At 36.0% G+C, this 17,625-nt stretch overlaps 1 protein-coding gene across 1 annotated transcript in view; it reads right to left on the bottom strand.

The window, feature by feature from the left end:
• Su(Tpl) (Suppressor of Triplolethal) overlaps positions 1 to 17,155 on the bottom strand; it is a 203,910-nt gene extending 186,755 nt beyond the window's left edge. Inside the window, exon 1 of the mRNA XM_083118390.1 lies at positions 16,824 to 17,155. Coding sequence (XP_082974516.1) covers positions 16,824 to 16,955 — 132 coding nt within the window. The 5' untranslated portion in view covers positions 16,956 to 17,155. The remainder of the gene's footprint in view (positions 1 to 16,823) is intronic.
• Between the last annotated feature and the right edge of the window lie 470 nt (positions 17,156 to 17,625).

Here is a 17,625-nt window from a genome sequence, read left to right as displayed (position 1 = left end):
AAAAAAGAAAAGAAAGCCAAGAGAGAGAGAAGGAGGAAGGGGAAAAAGAGAGGAAAGAAAGGGAAAGAGAGATCTTATCTCTCTCTATCTCTCCCTATTGGTTTCCTTTTCTCTCTTTCTCAGGAGAGCGTAACCTCTCTCTCTCTCTCTCTCTCCCTTTCTCGCAGCGGCCTGAAACATCCTTTAACACATACTGTACATAAGCATTAGAACTTCGTTACGCATGCAACCTTATTTATTTTCTGTCAACTGGTAAATTTGGTACTGAGATTATTCTAATAGTCACTATTAAAGCACTTTTGCAATAAGGCCGAGTGGGTCATAAGAGCCACTTCCACGCTACAAGAAGATTGTTTTAAGCTCTTTAAACTCAGGTAGGCTAATCGGGACTGGGCCTACAGCTTCAAGTGAAATCTTTCCACGTAATAGGAAATAGAAGGTAAACAAAGCTGTACCCATAAAGATCTTCTCAGGGTTACTTGGTAATCAGAAACTGAGTAACATTCCCAGTACATCATACATGCTGTAACAGTTATAAGCGTGCTTGGTAATACATGGCATATGATCACTTATTTTACTGCTTATCTCATGGCCTTTACAACTCGTTTTGATAGACTGGATAGCTCATACCACAAAGGTCACTGGCTGCTGTCAGCTTCTTCCTTATCAAGGATTTTTTTTTCCTTTTCCTGAATCAACTCTTCAATGTCACATTTATACAACGAAACCGTGCAATGGAATAACCAGTCGTCATATAATCGAGACTGGGGTACCAAGATGAAGGATGCAGCATTTTATGCAACAATCATGTCAATTATCTGCATCAAAAAAAGTGCAAGGAGTACATGTATATATGAGGTGCGTCCAGAAAGTATGGTCCGTATAGGTGTAGAAAGTGTACAAAGATTTTGTTTAGATAATACACAAAGTTGTACCTACAAGGAAGTACTCAGGATTACATTCGAATGGCATAATTCTAAACTCGGGGATCGCCAAATCATGAGCTATTGGTAGCTGGCGGATATATTTTCGGTGGCTCGTGAATGCTTGGCTACACACTGTACGTGCTGGCAGCGAAGTTAAGGGTAACTTTGCAACGCCAGTGTTCAACTCACAATCTCGATTCAAAGGGTGACCGATTCCAGTACAAGCAAGGGGACAAACATTCTTTGCATTTTATTTCTCTAATCCATTTGATATCATTACAGTTTAAAATCAACGTCGCAATTAACCTAAATGGGTAACGCAACAAAGATATACCATACATACGCGCCATGCAGATAGATTGGCATGAGGAAGACAGCGAAGTCCGTGTAAAATTGATTCGGGGATACCTAGGTTCAGGTAAAAAAACAAAACGTTCCCCTGTTATTGACAATGAGTTCTAGAGAGTGTAGTCAACAGCATACTGTGATCATCTTAAACCTTCACTTATGGAGGACGGTAGAACTTTATCATCAAACATTCAACTGTAAGAAAATTAAGACCCTCCAAGATAGAACCCGTGTCTTACGCCTAGACTTACAAAAATTTAAATGCAATAATTAAGCATATAAATTAGTGCATGTCTTCTACAAGGGAAAATCTTGGGGGTGCGAAGTGCAATATGCATGAGTGTGGTAATGTAGCGAAGGAAAACGTATGCCGGAAATAAACGATTGTGTTCAAGAAGACATTTCTTGCTTCATGGTCACAGAAAGTCCACTTTTATGCACAGATAGGTTCATTGGGACTGGGCCTACAGTTTAAATTGGGATCGGAACCACTGTGTCTTCTCTCAGGGAGGCCGAGGAAGGCGTTGAAAGTGCAACAGAAGCTTGGTCAGAAATGCTAATCGGAACTGAACTTGCTGTCCCACTGGAAATCCAGACGTATGAATATCCAACCTGAAGATATGGGGAAGAATGGGCAAAACAAGCACACATTTCTTCAGAAAGGTAGTGGAAAGAGTAAGGCATACGCCATATTCTGAAGAGAAAAAAAGATGCATAGAAAAAGAACAGTTCAAGACCCAGCGTCTTTATTCCAATCAGAACTGGGCTACTGAATAGCACAGATGGTTCCATATGGTTTCCTATAGATGGCGTTATAACTATACTCGATTCTCTGGAAACGCGACAACAGCCAAGAACAAGATAATGTACCACTGGCAACCAATCGGGGTAACAACCTCAACTTGTACTAACTAAACATGGAAATGTGGTTTCGATGAAAATAAGAAACGCGCAGGCTGCACGAGATATGTGTCGCAGCTGTGTAAATTGTGGTTTAGTAAACTACACATGGAGCAAAGAGCTACAAAACAGGAAGTGAAAAAAAAATCAGAGTTGCACATTCGACTGACGCAACAAGTTATGGCGACAAGTTGTCACCAGTCCCGAAGATATGGGTGAAATACGTGAGAGAACGAAACTGAGCCATGTCAAGCTTGGGGTTCGAACCCAAGACCCTTGCCTCGGAACACCAAAGGCAACCTCTAAGCGACAGGATACAACAAAATTTAGTTGTTCTGGAGATGCTAAAGAAGCAATAAATAAATTCACACTTCTCTTTCTTCATATTAAAGAATCTAAAAGCTAAAAATATATAAAACAGCCCTTTAAATTTACTAAGTTTTCGTTATTCCCAATCTGCATTACTAAGATGGAAGGCAGATGAAAGAAAAGTCAATATTTTAGGTGCTTAATTGCACTACAAGAAACTAAGAAGTGTATATGTAAATTATAAATAAGTTCTGGCGAGCGCATAACATGCATGATGTCCAGCTTTTCCCGTTTCTAGTTCAGTTTTTTATCACCAAAATTTCCAGTTTCTAGTTAATTTACCTTTTGGCAATAGAAATGCAAGCGAGATCTAAGAGTTTGACACGACCGCCTTAAAATACATTCTTCACAAAAAGTTTGGAATATTATTATATTTCGCAATAGGTGATAGGCACGGTGGCACATGTCGGTGACAGACGAGAACGTCCACCAGACAGATACCATGTGTTGATGAATTTCAAGGCCGTGTCTATCACCTATTGTCTAATGCAACAATATTCCAACCTTTTTTGTGAGGAGTGTATAATTCTCGCACACGTCATTTAGAAAAGTGGGAAATTAATACGCATAGCGCTGCTATGCCCGGCCAGATTGCATAAACAACTACCACGTTAAAAAGAAGGGAGGGTGATCCCTGAATAGCCAACCAAAGAATTCCTGAAGCAACAATGTCAAAATAAGAAGACAATTGTCTAATCGTAAATTCACAAGAAATGCGTCCCAGAGGATCCTTTTTTCACGCTGCGCAATTGGACGATTCGATACATTAAACCAACCAGCTAAATTATTCCCCACTCTCCGTACATTCAACGTATGTAACCTATTGTACTTGGAGGTAAGTGCCCAATAATACAGGACCGCACATCTCCAACAACGCTATTTTACGACGTTGAATTGTCATAAGGACACCACAAACTCAACTCCATCAGTCCGGTACAGGACATCCACTGGGGTATTAAAGTAACCATACAGATTACGAGTACGCCAAACTGCAATTTCTGCTTGTTCAAAATAATTACAGCGTGCATTACGAGAACTTTATTCCAACAGATGTAATTGTCAATCGGGAAATGTTTTACACGCACATCTATGCACCGAAACTAACAACCGCGATAATGTCTTACGACCACTAAAAATCGCTGATAGGCACGAGTTAGCAGACAGGGTTTCTTCATAAATGGTCTAACACAGTGGTAGAAATAGTCTCAAGCACTTCCCATGTGGTTTATAAAGTTCAAAAGTTTTATCAATCAACTAAGACTATCATCAATCGGTTCTCATATCCGACATATGCTTCCCCGATGGCGTAGTGGTAATGTCGTCGCCTTGTAATCAAGGGGTCCCGGGTTCGATACCCGGTAGAGGCACAGTTCGGATCCCACTTTAAACTGTAGGTCCAGTCTAGATTAGACTTACTGTGCATAAGTGGACTTAAAAACTCAAATCCAACTTGAACACTTATAAATCAACAGAAGACGAATGTCCCACAAATCCAGGTGACGTTTTTCGTCAACCAGAAACATTTCACTCCCTGATGCACAATCACATACACTTCTGAAATGCAATTATCTCAGGTCCCCAGAGAACCCAAAAATGTCCATAACTGTACAACACTGTCAAGCGTTTTGTCCAGCTACTATTATTTTAAATGCTAGCGTAGTCAATATACACTACTTTAATCGTTCAATCATTAAATACATCAAGGAATTAAAAAGTATCACACATGCCATACATGTGAGTACAGCATACCCACTAAGCCTATAATAATCTAAAAAAATTCAATGTGATGGTAACATTTATTTTCTATGACACTGTACCTCAACACTGGACTTCCTCGAAAATTCATAGATGGGAATCTATGCTCTGACCACGCATCAATGAAAATCTGCGTGGCATTCTGCGTGGCGTGGTACTCAAACGGTGATTGATTGATTTTTAAAATTAAAGTTTGTCAAACGTTGGTTATTTGCGCCCCTCACACAACAAACAAAACTAACAAAAGTAAATTGATGGATAGGCATCTTACCAGTGCTCGCAGTAGGGGATGAGGGGATAATACCCACTCAAATATATCACCTAGTTAGGCCAAGGCTCATGCAAACATACCTCACCTGACATTTCCACTTCAAGCACCGGTTCTTACAATGATATAAAATATTAGTTTTAAAACCCATTCATTTAAGCTGAGCCTTTAGAGGGGCACTCTAAGAGAATACACAGAACTGTATAGGATTATACTGAATGTAGGCCACCCCGAAAACACCTCGTTAGCTTACATAAATGAAGTTTATACATGCACAACGTAAAAGGACGATTAACACAGGAACATATCTCAGAAGAGGTTCCTTGCCTGTACCCAACAGTTTAGTTTAATAGTATTCATGACTGAAATCAATCAGCCTGTATAATGCTGTACTTTAAGAAACTAGTCAAGTCCCCATGTTTGAGTCCCAGTCTGGCACTTTCATCACCACTCATCCTTATCATTGCAAGGAGCCAAAAGTAACAGAAAATAACAAAAACATGAAAATTAATCATAAGAGCTACTAAAAAACAGTGTGGTACATTCATACATGAGTATGTGTATATGTATGTACAATTGCTTAGTTCTGAAGTTTCATTCGAAGGTGGGGGAGAAGGGGGAGGCAGTACTGCATTCTGTTGATCACAAGCATAAAAAGTATGTTGTGTGTGTGTGTGTACAGATGCACACAAAAAAACACTCACAGCAAATCCATTGTCGTAAACTTAAAAAAAAATCTGATATTATGTCAAATATTATGACCCAAAGAAATATATGAAGTCAAATGCCCACTGAGAAGATAATACTGATACTAGATAAAAGTTATATTTATCATTTTCTATGAATCTTCACTTCATGTTGTCATGTGCCTTAATGGCAAGTGATTGCTTCCTTTATTTTTATGATTGAGTCCCACCAAGTGTGACTATTTAAGACAATAAGATTTTATCACCAGTTATTGTTTCCTAAGTTAAACATCCAGTTAGTCTAGCATGACAATGTGTAAATGATAACAACAACAATACTTTGATATTAAACAAAGGAAGCATTCTAATATCACTTAGTTACAAACTACAACAGATTAATCTTAGAGATCCCAGACACTGAAATTAAAGGGTGCCATGAACAAGGAACTATAGAGAAAATTTCATAAAGACTTGACATACAGAGTGAGTGAGTGTGTGTGTGTGTGTGTGTTACCCAATGGTGTATTTTATGGTGGTGTCAGGGGTCAGTAGTTACCAGGTGAAGTCAGGTACACACACAAACATGGAGGATGGAACAGCTCCAGTGATAGGGACAAATGTCATCATCAAACATTTTGTCTATTAAGAAGTCATTTGACATGGTGCTGATATTTCCTTGTGATTTTTTCCATCTATTTTGCATAATCATCTTCCATCCTCACTGTTGGACTTAACATGAAAATGCAGGCAAGCATCATGGCCAAAATACAATGAAAAACCTCATTCATAGCAGCCAGAGTAACTTAGTTCATCCAATTACGAATACATCCTTCAACACCCATATTTTTCTTTCACATTCCAAGTACTGATCAGTGTTAATTTGAGAATTAGATTTCAACTACTTGTATGTTGGTTATTTCATGTTGCTTTTCTCCCACATTTCAGTTAATTGTGTTATGGATGATTGATCGATTTGGTTTATTTTACTTCACTTTTCTGACACTTTTAGCTAATTGCGATGATGATGAACACTCACAAAGAAGGTCAGGTCAGGTCAGGGTTCGAATCTGGGACACCTGGCATTGTAGCATGCTGTACTAATCTCTCCACCATGGTCAGTGCCAGATAAGGAAGAATGATGATTTGATGAAATTGACAAAAGGACACTAACAAACAATGCTCAGGACAGAACTTGATACACTGATCTTCTGCGACAAGATCGAAAGTCAAACACACAGTAGTCTGTGGGAGCCAGCAAATTTCAAGGATTGACATCATTTCATCTACATCTTATAATGACAAATATGACATCACAGGTAAGGAACAAACTCAATAAACGACATGTCAGCCCCCTACCCCCAATATAGCAATATTAAAACTAAACAATTCCTTGGTGGAACACCCCATAGAAGGCCAAGGCCTGCCAAGCAGTTTTGTTGTTTGACCCATGTTTGTAATCATCACTGTAATATAACTTTCAAGACTAAGTTCACATATTTTTTTTTCAAGTAGCATCAAAATTTTGAAGCTCTCACTGGCAATCAATCTGGATTAGATCACACCAACCATGACAGCTTTAACCACTTGGTTACATACATAAAAGCTCATGAAGGAATAATACAACACATTTCTTTCACTGAGCTATATTGAAATCAATGAAACTTTTTTTACACATTGGGAAATTATTCTGGGTTTGTTCCAGTGGTAAACCTGCATGACAGTGCGGGAACGTATGATATGCAAGGATCACAAAATTGAAGTAACATAAAATCTAATACAATGGAACCTCTCCAAATCCAACCTAATACAATGTAATATGACCTTACTTAACAAAATCTGACAAATGTAACAGTGCAATTCTACTGTATTTGCACTAAATGGCGTGTACAAAACAAGTTAAGAACAGCCTTTACAAAAGGCAACTGTTATGAAATTGAACAAGATCATGCATTAACAATGACGACACAGTGATGAACAAGCATTCTTCAGGGTTCTGGTACTCTTCAAGTTGGTTTGTTCTTGTATTCATCATTAACTACTAAAAACATTGTGGTATATTCATAAATAATCATCTGTAAAATGGTGGTGGCATGAAAAATATTGGAGTTTTGTAAAATATAGTTTTGCCAACAAAAATCATGATAGCAAATAATTTGCAAATATACTGATACAAAATATATACAAGCACTTGTTTCTGGGGTTAATACTAATATTGTGGAAATTTTGTAAATGTTTTGTGAACAGCAAAGTAAATCATTCATACCCAGCTAAATCTATAGAAAACATTTTATGTCAATCAGAAAAAAAAAAAAAGGCATTTGACTATGTGATACACAAGGAAGATTTCCATGAAAGCACAAAAGCTGGTTTGTGTAAAAATACTTTTATCTTAAGACCAAGAATCAACCTGATAAATGCACATATCTAAAGTACAATATTGATGTGCTTGAGATTATGTCGATGCACATAAATTTGTGACTAAATAAAGAACTACACAATGAACCTATCTTTACAACATGGGAAAACAGACACTAGTTTCTAAAGCAGAAAATGCAAAAACCTTTACTGCAACAAAAAAACATTCCCTAACACTTCATATTTTTATTTTAAAAAAATCATTTTGGATTATTCACAAACAATGCCAAGTACTATTACCCAATTTACCTCATCACTACCTTGAAATAAAATTAAGTTTATTCCTGCCAGGAACACAATTATTACACACCAACAGAGATATCCATGTCTCAGAGTGCAAGAGAGAATGTGTGTGGGTGTGTAAACAAAGCTTACTGATCTAAAAGATAGAGAGACATTCAGAACTTAACGAAAATAAAATTGGAAATATGCATTCTACATGCAAACTGAACTGAAGAACACAGAAATCTGTGATTGTAGCCAAATAAAATTTTCTTGCAGTTCGAAAAACTATTGTGTAGAAATTTTTATAATTTTTATTCCTTTGAGCAGAAAAGCCCGGAACACAGCCTGCGTTAATTGCAACTATTGGCGCAAATGCACTAACTGGACAAAGATCATGGGTGTGATACCCGGTAGGGGTACATAGTAGTTTGGATCCCTTTGGATTCCAGTCCTACAGTTTGCCTATCTGTGCATAAAGTGAACCTCAGACAAGAACTCAAACATAAACCTAGCCCATAAAATTTACTTTCAGTTTTTAAGCCAATCTGATAATCAAGAAAAAGTTTAAATAGAAACTATCAAATGATATCCAAATATCATTCATGCCTTTTTTTAAAATGTGCACAAAAGAAGTTTAGGAAACAAGTGGAATGTTTTCATTAAAAGTTGTGAGATAATTAAAACAATTAATGGGTATTAATGAGTTACTAGATCTGAGGAATAGAAACATTCAGAGACCATGTCATTAACTTTGGAGAATATGACAATTTTTTAAGCTGAATTGACCCAAGTTTCAATTGACTAATTCTAAAATCACAATACTCATGTGCTTCCAACACAAATCAAAAAAGTCAATACATGACTATAATAAGCACATACTGAACACCTTTTCTGTATTTGTAGTCTTTTCTGAAGAACGATCTTTCCATCTTGTTTCCACATGATTATGTGGGTAGGATAGACTATATGGTCTGATGCTTTTAATACACTCACAGATATTCATGGTATTTCTATATATTCACTTTGAGTCTGTGCTTGAAATGAAAAATTTCAGCTGGGAGAATTCTTTGCGAAAAGTTTGCTACCTGGTGGATACCATCATCCCTCACTTCAACCACTGGTTTGAGTAAGCTGGCATTATTAGGTTTGATTGCCTAGTTTTTTCCACACTTTCCTTCATCTCGCATGTAAACATTTTTCATGCAAAAAGAATAAATACATCAGACAGTGACAACTTACTAGCATGTTCACTTCTGTGTCCTAAATTTTACATCACAACTTCTCACAAATTAACATTTTGTGAACTGCAACACACAAATTAATATCCCCAAACATCAAACTTACTTTCACAATCATCTCTTGTATTCTAACAAATTCCTTATACTTGTGTTCAATCTGACTTCTAAATGATTACTCAATATCTCACATATTGGCCCAAAAATAATCCGCACTTTTTATCCAAATTTCAACGGTCAAAAATTAAGGTGCAGCTTACATTCACAACACTGGCTTTTACAAAATGTCATCATATCGTATGCTATTTAAAAATTGTGCATTTCTAAATAATGCAACAACACCATCTGTAAATGCCAGTGCGCTGGTATACTCTATGTTAAGAAAAATGATTACATTCTTGTTACTACTAAAGTTAATAAAGATTGATACCACGCCTAACAAGAAAATAAATGTGTTGAAGGTAAGTTCTATAGCTACATATTGTATTCCACAAACTTGGTGTGTATATATAGAATAAAATTGCTACTGGTAATTTTTCTTTCATCAATCTCTGATTGTCTATTTTCCTTTCCTCCCTCGAAGTTTAAGGGTGCAGCTTATTTTCAGGCTAATACAGTAAAATGTAACATGAAAATTGAAACAATCTAGGGAAATTGAATGGGTCAGTCCAACTGACCCTGAAAATTAATCCCTGAATTTAGCTTCTTAAAGCTTACCTGGAACTGATGTGGTACGTATCCTGTAAGAATCTTGTTACCCTTTACACACTGTACTCCCACCAAAAGTGAAATATTGTATGGTTTGTAAGAACTATGTTGTTTATGAATGTTTTCAGCTGTTTGTAACTCTTGGAGATCTGTTATGGTTAAGCCTGGTCCACACGTAATGCTTTGGCTACACCACTCATGCTTTTTCTCCGTCATTCCAAAAAACATGGATGAAGCACTATTAACAACTATAATATTTCAGTGTATACAGTGAGAATGAAAAATGTGCATCACTCACTGTGGTCTTGAGAGTGGTTACTTAAAAGAGGGGGGGGGGAGGAATTCTCATGTCTGTGAATCACGGCAAGGACATGGCGATAGGCATAATTAATTTTGTATGGATGTGAACACCTATTGCAAATTATTAACGCTAGTAACCACAAAAAATGAAAAACAAGACATTACTCATCCAACAACCATGAGACCCGGTGTCAAATTATGAGAAGTTTGACACAAAGCTCCATTACATCCATCTTTGCAAAAGTAGTCAAACGTCATTCAGTTCACGCAAGACGTCAAACTTGATGTCCACATGTAATGTCTTGTTTGATCCATCTGACATTATCATGTAAGACTGATGATAAAACATTACGTGTGGACCAGGATTTTAGGGTTACCAGATGCCTTTTTTTCCTGGACATGTACCAACTTTTTGAGCGTCACATAATTGGAATTCAGAAAAAGCATGTTTTAGTTCAACAAGGAGAAATCATACAAGTTACGAGTCTATGAACTGCACTCCCAAACTCAATAGTGACATTTATTTTGATTTGGACATTGCATTAACAAAAAAGTGTGTTGTGATAGAACAAAGAGTGAAGTATAGCTTCAACAAAGTTTTGGGATCACATTCAGTTGATGGCACTGCTCAATGCCCAAGTGGAATTTCTTGCTTTGGGCTTTATACTGATGGAAGTAATCCTACAAGGTGTCCCCCATTCTTATCCAATAGTTTTGACTGTAAAACAGGTTGGGGGAGTAGAGAACAAAGTCATTGAACTAGAAACCACCCCAAATGAAACATTTGCAACCATTTCAAGCAGGGGCATACATCCTCGGCTATAGCGTAGCCCAGAGACTACAGAAGAAAAAAAAATATTGTTCACACATGATCGTCCTCACTCTGCATCTTCAACCTTCTGCAACACTCTCTAAAGGCTCCCTTCAAGAGGAAACAGTTTCATTGCTATGACAATGGCAAGAGATTTGGCAGAGATGTAAACAACTTTCATTCACGGATTTTTTTCTCAGTTTGAAAGCAAAGAATAATATTTGTTTGCCATTCCAGGTCATAATAAAAGTGTTGAGGGAGAATTTTGACTAGAGAAATCTTTATAGAGCCTGTAAAAGTTCCGCTGTGCGGTATAAGACACCACGCTTTGGGCTAGAGCTATGTGACATGCACCAATTTGAGCCTCCTGGGGGAATCACAACAACTTTTCTCCTGAGATTTTGGCCTGTGTATGGGACCTGTTGCCACCCACAATCGTGAGGAAACCAGGGAGCTACAAAAGAGTAGCAAAACTTAGTCATGGAACCTACAAGAACTGGAGGTTTGTCATGATGACAACAGATCACCCTTAACAGGTTGGCTGATCGCTAACCTCCACTGAGGCTGATAGTTGGTAGTTAAGTATTGGCTATCAAAGGCTGTTGCACCATGGGTGGCTGTTATTCTTATGCTTTAAAAGGTTTGGGACAGGTTCGGTATAATTTCAGAGAGTTTGACTGTTCAGAGTTTCTATTTTAGACTAAACCTGGAATTTTAAGAAAAATTGGCATCTCTTGAGAAGTGAGACTCAAGTGTAGTAAGTTGTTTAATATTGATTACAAATTTTGGAATTTTATATGTAAGAAATCATAAAAAATATCGATAACAATATCATCTCGGGACAACGGATTTCTTCATTTTTACACAAGAAAGTACTCACTGAAATGAGTTTCTCTAGCATTTTGAAAGTTCATGGAGGTATTTTCTTTCATCCTTGAATCTGTTTGACTGGGAATTCATGTGTTTTTCACGAAAAATCTCTATTCCGATGTACAATTGCCATTGCTGTTCTTTGCTTCCTCTACGTGATCCAGATGTTGCACACGTTTGATGACGTAACCTCCTGTCAGTGTTTCCAACCATGCCATTGTTTTGCAAGAAGATGTATATACATTCCCGATATTACTACGACCCCAAATTTTAACTATTTGCCTAACCTAAGCAAACCTTACCGTTAATGGTTTGTGGGGCATTTTTCAGTTAAGAAGGTTGGAAACACTGTAAACCCACTCATCCACAACGCTACTGAAGCTGTGTCCGCCATATTGTATGTTATGGAAGCAAAAAAAAGGACGAACAATAATTACTGATATTGACATTATTTTCATGAGAAAAGCAAAATGACACCCTAAACAATGTTTCGCAATGCACAATAGGTAAGTACGAATGTCAAAAATGACTAAATAAACAAGTGAGAGGTGTTGTCCCGAGATGATATAAGTACCAAAATATCATTATTGTTTTAAACTGAAATTGTGTCAATTTACATTATTTGCTAACATGTCCTACAATGTTTATTATTTACTGAGAATGGTTTGTGTCCTACATTTTGGGGCAGCATGTCCTACTTTTTCCTAAAAGTGATCTGGTAACCTTAGATATAATGAAGTAAAGTACTACAGTTATCTTAGCAGTCCAGCCTGAAGACCTTGTGCAAGTGAATATACCCAACACAACAATTCAAAATTACATCCGACAGGAGAGAGATGTCTACAGCTTCATAAAAACAAAATCATTAATAGTGAAACTCAGTATTTTTTACAATAAATAATAATTATGTTACATTAAAATGCATGAAAGTAAATCAAACACAAAGAACTGAAAACAAACAAAATCAAAATATAATTGAAACTATTGTTAGGAATGCTAAGATTGTCATTTGTACGTTGTTTTTTTATTTATTTCATTATGCATACAATCAGTTTTTAATAATAAACTACAGCAGTTCTCCAGGATAGGAGATTTCCACTTATGCGGGCCATATCTAGCATCAAACATCTCGATTATTTATAGTTTCCGAACCATGAAACCATTCTATTACATAAAGCATCAAAATCTATCAACTTAAAATGAATACAACAATTCTGGAATGGGTACAGTCAGTCAAGAGCCCCAGAATTCCATCATCATTGTAACCAGGAAAGCTTTGAGACAATAAATGTTACGTTAAATAATCAACACCGCAATGAAATACCATTTCAAGACTTCCAAACAATCTAGACATATCTCTTACTACGGATCCACCATCATATTTTGAAATCCTATCATGAAAGCCATGGTACTAGGGCCGATAGTTTATGTCACAGGAAGGCATTTAGTCCACACATTTTCTGACGTTTCACTGTATAGTATACCACTGACGGTATTCCTGGTGGTCAATCGCTATTTTCAGACTGATGTATACAGGCATTATAAAAAATCAGTTTTAAAGTGTTCGTGTAATATATACGGTAACTCCAAAACATTCTCCACATAGAAACCATAGCTAATAAGCAGAACATCGTTCATATACACCCAAATTTGTGTACTGTGCAACAGAAATGTCTAACCAAAAGAGATCATAGAATATGAAAATTCTTAAATTTCCTAAAAATGTGGAAATTTTCCATGTTACTACTACTATTACAATACTTATTGGTACAATTACAAATGTTATATTATACTTGTCTTAATGATCCTGGTGTTCATGGGTTGAAACTAGTAGACATATTACATCATTCTATCATTTATTCATCACTGTATGTGAAAGTCAGGCCCCATCAAATACATAAACACATCTTATTACACATGTTTCTTGGAAAATAAAATAGTGTTTCACTGCAGCTGTGGTAAATGTTGTTACGGTAACGGTTCTGATTGTATTATGACTTCTCCTAGCACAAAAACTAATTATTGTAGAATTTTGGAAATCATTGTCACACGAAATTTGAACCTTTATTAAAGTAATGAGCACTGTTTGGACTCAAAAAAAGTTATTTATGTTGAAAATTACCTTACCCACTTCTCATGGACAAGATATTCTCCATCGACAAGCGACAGTAAATATCGTAGAAGCACGGGAATGAATGTAGAAGTAAATGCTAAGGGAACCTAACCTGCCTAACCTAACCATATATTGAACAAAATCTTAAGTAATCGTTAAAACTCCCGAGTATGTGTTAACAGACATACATCAAAATCGAACCATGTAAAAATTGCATTTGTAGAATGATGAAATTGCAATAAAACAAAAGGAACTTGGGAACTGAATATCACTTGGATATGATAAAAGATAAGATATTCGATAAGAGATAAGATATTATAGCTCCTTCTTTCCAAAGAGATTTAACTTAGTCCACACACTATCAACACTTACCATGAATAGACAATGTATTCAGATCATCACCACATGCATTTTACACGGATAAGAAGAAAATTAAGACAAAAATACCATAAGCATTATGAGCCACTTTGTAGTTATTCTCCTACAACTGTGGAGCAACAATTGCACAATATATATAGTCTGCATTTACTCCAAGGAAATAACAATTTATAAGCTAGTACACAATACACAACGTCTAAAGAAAGCAGCAATTAAGAAATCAAGAATATCCGACAATGTACTGAAATCAAAAAGATTCAGCCACATCTACTGAACACTTACAGCAAAACCAACGGTTCCCAAAAGTTGTGAATCGACCAGAATACCAACAGTCTCATTTTGTAGAAATACATTTAGTTTCTGAAGTATGCAAAGGAATATATATGTATATATATATATATATGTATATATATATACATGTATATAATATTAGAATATTATTAATTCAAGGATATACATTTTTACACAATTTAATCCAATACTCAACGCCTCATGCTAATACCTTACAAGAAATAAAAGCCTTACAGCATTGTTAGGGCCACTTTGGATGAAAGCATTTTTCTTAACATTTATACCATGACCAAAATGGTACTGTGTAAAGTGAAAAACTATTGGCATTTCAGATGCCATGGAACATTTCATGGCATTTCTCAAGGATAGAATCGGTTCTATTTCCGTAGCATTTTTCTTAGCATAACTAATCAGAAACAAACTCTAGGTCACGAGTGCAGATGTAATGGTGGCCAAGTGAGATGTAAATGTATCACCTCACATTTATAACAGTCGGTAACTATTCAATTGTGAGGAATAGTTTCCAATTTCTAGATCCTGATACTAACACGACACAAAATTTTAACTATGTATCCTAACCTAACACAATTAACCTAACCACGCGCCAATGGTTCGCAATTATTTCCAATTTCTAGATCCTGATACTAAAACAACACCAAATTTTAACTATGTTTCCTAACCTAACAGAACTAACCTATCCACGTGCCAATGGATCATGGGCTAGCTATTCTCCGTCGAAGAATTAATTTTCAACGAACAACATGAATTTCAGCTATGAAACATTCCCACATCACACAAACCACCTTCCCGATGTTCGACAATGCTACAGGAACTTATTACGGTAAGTAGTTTCTTCTGTAAAAATAAATGTGTCCGAAGGATAGTAAACAAGTACCAAAAAAACAAATTATTCGTAAATAAATATTGTATTTCTGTTGCCCACTTTATAAATATCTACAGAAGTTTAGACAACAGACAAATGAATGTGGCTGTATGCACATAACAAAATCGATTTGGAGCTGATCAAATATATATGCAAGAGAACATTTCATTTCAAATTGTACCAAAAACTTAACTGCATGGCACGCTGCATAGAATTTTTTTTGTGGAAACACTGTAATATCCCATACTTTATTTGTAACGATGTTAATGGAAACTTTCGCTCTTGATCATATTTCAAAATGAAAGAAAAACACTTTCATTGTGAGTACCCAGAAACAATATCTCATAGCAAAGGCTGTTTATATATATTGTACTGATGAATTTCACACATTGTAAACATCAATATACACCATGTACAAATGTTCATTGTATACAGCTTCACTAGATCATTCTTAGAGAGTAACAGCATTCCATTTGTATGTAAATTCCTTTCTAAGCCCTAATAAGCTGCCAATAGGCATGAGACCTAATTAGAACATGTTAGGCCTAACTTCAATCACAACTGCAATTGAGAAAAATCAACTCTGGAAGCGTAATATTTGCCACTGAAAGGTACTACTACTGAAATATTTGTACTACAACTTCTAATAATCAAATAACCTCCGATCAAATAAAATAATCCGATCCTTTGAGACACACTCGACTGGACACCAATCCAAATATGGCCGTCACCTATTTTGGATGTTATGAATAACAGCAGATGTAGGTTTGCTAACTCGTAAACAATTTTGCAAGGATGATTTTAAATTAGCGATAGTAATGAATAAACAAAAAATTGAATTCCACCCCCTGTTCAAGGGGGAAAACCTTAAAGATATATCAAAGAACGAATACGTTGAAAATCTTTTTACAGAAATATACCGATATTTCAAGTTATTTTACAGGCTTTAAAACACGTGCTGGTTTCATGAAAATGACCAGTCATCATTTAGTACATTATTTCATCACGTATTTTATGTTGTTTAGACATTCAGCAAATTTACAAACGAAAACAGGACGAGGATTCAAATCTAACCTGTTGACGTGGCGCACCTTCAGTGCTTTCCTATCTTGTTTTTCTCTTATATAAACCACCCAATATGTTCAACGGACAAAATCAAAACAACGAATGATAATGCAAACATTATCAATGTAAACACAAATCCCCCTTCGCAACTATTACTAATAGAAAATATGGCGACATGAAATTGCAACTGGTGTTTCTTGCAGACGACGAACGTAGTCACATATTACACTCATTTTTTACCAGCATGGTTATTTTTATGAAATATAAAATCACTTACCTTGTTCCTTATGTATTCCTCTATCGATCTGAGTGCAGAATCAGTGAGCTTTACAAATATCAAGGACTTATTATCATGAAAATTCCCCTGCGATGACAATCCATACTGTACACCTGCCACCAGAGCCGCCATTTCTGTCCTGGTAGGTGTACTTGAACACCAGCTGGCTAAAGTTAATCAAACGAGCGACTAAATTCCCGATTCATATATAACTATTTCTATTTCTACCACTAACTTCTTTGCTGTACGTTGTGACATTGTGATGAAAAAATTGTCACTTTATGATGTTAAGGACTACGATAGAGTCGTAACACGTTTTTGACTATTTTATTATAACTTGTGGTAGCCGTAGCAGAGTTCCATCTAGAATCCAGAGAAAGTGGAATGTTGCGACATCTATCAGACGAGTGAAATTTCTCTATTGAGCGTCAAGTGTGCAACCTCACACAGACGTCACTCAAATCATTTACCTTTCAATCCATTTAAATTTGCACATGCAAACAAGCAGAAAAAACTCAAACCTCTTTAAGCGTACTGAACTCTTTCTCTTATATTCTTTTTGAAGTGTAGCGACATATTTTTCTTCCTTAAAATAGTAGTTTAATTTTACTAAAGTACACCTATAATATAAAGTTTTATATATTTCAAAAGTCGCACTAAATGGGGCAGTTACAATTTGGAGGGGGGGGGGGGTGAACGATGAAAAACAATGATCAGTGAAAAATATGAAATTTTTGTTATTTATTTCTAAAATTCAATAATCTGAAAAATTCAACCACAAAAAAATCAAGTAGGCTATTAT

This window comes from Lepisma saccharinum, chromosome 3 (assembly GCF_977018435.1).
Source record: "Lepisma saccharinum chromosome 3, izLepSacc3.1, whole genome shotgun sequence".
In the NCBI taxonomy this organism is placed as follows: domain Eukaryota; kingdom Metazoa; phylum Arthropoda; class Insecta; order Zygentoma; family Lepismatidae; genus Lepisma; species Lepisma saccharinum.
This window is presented reverse-complemented; position numbering and strand designations above follow the sequence as displayed.